Source organism: Sinocyclocheilus rhinocerous, unplaced genomic scaffold (assembly GCF_001515625.1).
Source record: "Sinocyclocheilus rhinocerous isolate Xijiao unplaced genomic scaffold, SAMN03320098_v1.1 scaffold85, whole genome shotgun sequence".
Taxonomy (NCBI): Eukaryota; Metazoa; Chordata; class Actinopteri; order Cypriniformes; family Cyprinidae; genus Sinocyclocheilus; species Sinocyclocheilus rhinocerous.
The window spans coordinates 992,164-996,196 of NW_015649998.1; the positions used below are offsets into that span (position 1 = coordinate 992,164).

The window sequence follows — 4,033 nt, forward strand, 5'->3', positions numbered from 1 at the left end:
CAAAGCAGCACTGCGCTCACAAACGCTGCTTTATCAGGCATGATGAAATTAAAATGAGACCAATCGGACCCATCACTGCAGATTAGCGTCACGCAAAGGAGGGGTTTGGAAAAATGAATTGTTGAGCGAATCGTTTGGGAGTCATTGAGCAAGTAAGGTAAAAATAAATGCATATTATAAGACAATGAAAGTATTTTTTGACCTTGCATGCATGTCAAACTGTTGTTGGGGACTCCCAAAACCAAAAAATTAACTTTCATTACCCATAATAGGGACACTTTTAAATGTTCTTTTACAGTGAGCCTAATGAGCTTTTGGACACTTCAGTGACACATAATGTTGCCTGCATTCAGTTTTAAACCAAGAGGCATCTGTAAATAAATGATTCTAGAGCTTTTCTCAGAACTAACAGTTCTAAACCAACTGGTGTGAAAATTATTTTAAGTGATCACTACACTACTGTTCAAATGTTTGGGTTTGCATTTTTGTCTTTTAAAAAATGGTTTGAACGAAGTCTCAAAAGCTCACCAAGGCTGTATTAATTTGATTAGAAATACAGTAAGAACAGTAATATTGTGACAATATTATTACAATTTAAAATTACTGATTAATATTTTAATATATTTAATATATAAAATGTAATTTATTCATATGATGTCTAAGATTAATTTTCAGCAGCCATTACTTCAGTCTTCAGTGTCGCATGGTCCTTCAGAAATCATTCTAAAATGCTGATTTGGTGATCATGAAACATTTCTTATTATTATCAATGTTGAAAACAGTTTTGTGGAAACCATGATACAATTTTTCAAGAATTCTTTGATGAATAGGAAGTTCAAAAGAACAGCATTTTCCACTTTTGATGAATCACAGTATTGATTTCCTTCAAAAAAAACAAAAAACATATTACTAATCCCAAACTTTTGAACGGAGGTGTATATATGATATTCCAAATGTTTGCTATATGTCAAGTAAATCCTGTTCTTTTGATAATTTGTTATATAATGCAGAGACATTCCTACATTTTAAATTTTTCAAATACTTTTTGGGTCCACTTTTTCTGTCTTTCTTAGGCATACTTTGCTAATTTTTTCAGTGTGTTCATATATTTATGTGTGTTTTGTGTTGCAGCCTCCAGTTCGAGAGGGTCCAGTTACACGCAGTGCCAGCCGAGCCGCGTCTCTTCATTCACTATCAGATGCCTCCTCAGACTCCTTCAGCCATTCTTCAGGTGACACACACATGTGTATACATGCTGAACTAATGCACACAGACACTCGTTTGTGCATAAATCACCTGTAAGGTTTCTTCTGAGAAATGTTTTTCAGCCCAGTGTGAGGCACGGACAGGCGTGTGTGTTTGTGTGTTAGGGGGTTGTGTGTCTTAAATGCACAGCAGGCTCCGTCCATCTCACCATGCTTGACGTCACAGGAGAGCCTCTCTAATGACAAACAGACTATTCACATGCGTCCACACACGCGCTCACACACACACACACACACACACACACGCACACACATGCACATGCACATGCACACACACATATGGCTCATCCTGGAAGCAGCAAGTTGTTTTTGTAACTTTAAATATGACATGTATTATAAACTCTGTACTAGGGGTGGGTGGTATGACCATAATCTTACAGCGCACACTGAGTATTCTTTTTCTGGATTTTTAAAATAAATTAAATTACCAATTGGAAAACTCAGAAAAATAAAAAACAGATTCATTTTCTGACTGCTGCTTATTTAATTAATCTTGAAAAGTGTTGATTGCAGCATTACATTAATGTCTACTCGCTTTGTATGAAAATGTGTTGTTTTGCAGTTGTTCTAATATCTTGACATTGTTTGCTTTTTAGGCAAAGTGTAAATAAGAGATTTATTCTGCTATGTTGACAGCTTTGTTTATTGCTATGAAGGTGTTTGCAGAGTGCAGAACACAGTACGCTGACAGTCAGTGAGGTTGTGTTGAGCTGCGGGCTGTGTACCTGTGTAAACATGCACAGTAATTCTAGTGCAAGCTTTAGTTAGCATTTATTTAAAATTTGAAATAAAGAAAAATCCAAATTAATTCAGTTACAATATCAAGAAAAATAATCAACAACATTGATTTCCCCCATAATTGTGCAGTCATAATACATGACAGTTTAATGTAAATAACGTTTAATGTACACAAAATTGCTGAAATTAACTCAATATTTTCTTACAATTCACAAAAATATTAAAAACAAGTTATTTGTTGTCTGGCTGTATAATATAAGGCTGTTGACAGATTTTGAAACAGACACAAGGAGGAGATAAAGCTTCTGTTAAAGTGGACACAGTTATCGGCCAGTGTCTCAAAAATAGTGTCTCTTTTTTTCTGAGCCATTGATTCAGATTTTTACTTGCCTTACCAGCATTTTCACTTGCCCACCACAAAAATAATAATTAATTTCATTCAATGCAAAGAACTGCAGTAAAATCAAAGAATTATCACTTTTGTTGGCATCTGTTTGGATTTCGGAAGCATTAATCTGTTTTGTTCTTACTTTCTCTTTCTCTCCCTCTCTTTTTACATCTGTAGAGTCTGGAGATCGTAAGATGAATCTGAGCAGTTTGTTGATGATGTATCAGGAGCAGGGTTTGAGCTCCAGTCCAGACTCAAAGGAGGATGAGGGCACTAGTCTTTCCATGCTTCCTCACCTGGCTGACCTGGTTTCCTACAGCATTCAGAAGGTCATCGGCTTTGCCAAGACGATTCCTGGATTCAGGTAAAATTCTGTGTGTGTGTGTGTGTGCGCGTGCGTGCGTGTGTGCAGACGTGTGTGTGCGTGCGTGCGTGTGTGTGTGTGGAACAGCATATAAAACTACCAAATTTAGTTTAATCGCAACGTTTAATCGCAACATATAGTCATTGCAGTTAATAGTGTTCACCATCTGTTTTATTACGTGTAATTTGTAACTAACTGCATGATTCTACCATAGTCACCACTAATAACCTACTCCTAAATGTAATGTAGAAACTTAATATTTTCTGTAAAGCTGCTTTGCAATGATTGGTATCGTGAAAAGCACTATACAAATAAACTTGAATTGAATTGAATTGAATTGTGTGACAGGCAAAATTTAAGAACTGTCTTTTTTAAATTCATAAATTAATTTTATTTGGAATGTCTAGTGAAAGGAATTTAAAGAAATTCAACAGCCACCAGAAGGAATTTGATTTTGCAACAAAACTGAAGAAATTTTACAGCACAAAAACAGCAGCAGAAATTTCACAATCTTTTTTTTTTTTTTTTACAGAAGTAATTTTTTGATTAATACGTGTAGTGTTTTGAATTTTGCCGTTTTGAATTTTACTGTAAAACACAAGAAAATATGTACCAGTTTTCAAAAACTCTATAAAAACAATATTTTATATAATCAATAACTTGAGTAAATTAGAGCATTCCGGAAAATTATATACATATGCTCCGTTCAACTGAATGGAGCACAACCACGATTTTAGTGTATGCATTAGAGATGAAGTCTTAAAGTAATAATTCACCCAAATATTAACATTTGCTGTTAATTTACTTACCATCAGGCCATCCAAGATGTAGGTGACTTTTTTTTCTTCAGTAGAACAGTAAAGAAGATTTTTTTAGCTGAAACCATGGTCCTTGGTGATTCATAAAATGCAAGTCAGTGGCTACCGTTGATTAAGACTAGGTTTTTTTTCCACTTTATATGCTTTAGACAAGTAAAATATCTGTTGCACTTCATTATTGGGTGCTTTAAAGGGGTGGGTCGCTGTTTTTTTCTAGGCTTGATTGTGTTTATGGGGTGCAGTCTAACATGTGTTAATGCTTCGTTAAAAAGAAAAAAAAAAACGCATTACTTTTCACATAATTTACCTTTATTCCACACCGCTCTGTCCCTTCTCTGAGAAATGAGCTGATTATTTCCTGCTTTTATGAAGCCCCGCCCTCAGAAATAGGCGATGGGATCTGATTGGTTAGCTTGCCCAGTGTGTTGTGATTGGCTAAACCGCCTCTAGTGCGCGTCTA

At 35.4% G+C, this 4,033-nt stretch overlaps 1 protein-coding gene across 3 annotated transcripts in view; it reads left to right on the top strand.

The window, feature by feature from the left end:
- Positions 1-4,033, top strand: part of vdrb (vitamin D receptor b) — a 44,888-nt gene that overhangs the window by 35,732 nt on the left and 5,123 nt on the right. For all 3 annotated transcript variants that reach the window (XM_016516000.1, XM_016515999.1, XM_016515998.1), the window contains 2 exons: positions 1,132-1,231; positions 2,569-2,755. In XM_016516000.1, the coding sequence (XP_016371486.1) occupies positions 1,132-1,231; positions 2,569-2,755 (287 nt within the window). The remainder of the gene's footprint in view (positions 1-1,131; positions 1,232-2,568; positions 2,756-4,033) is intronic.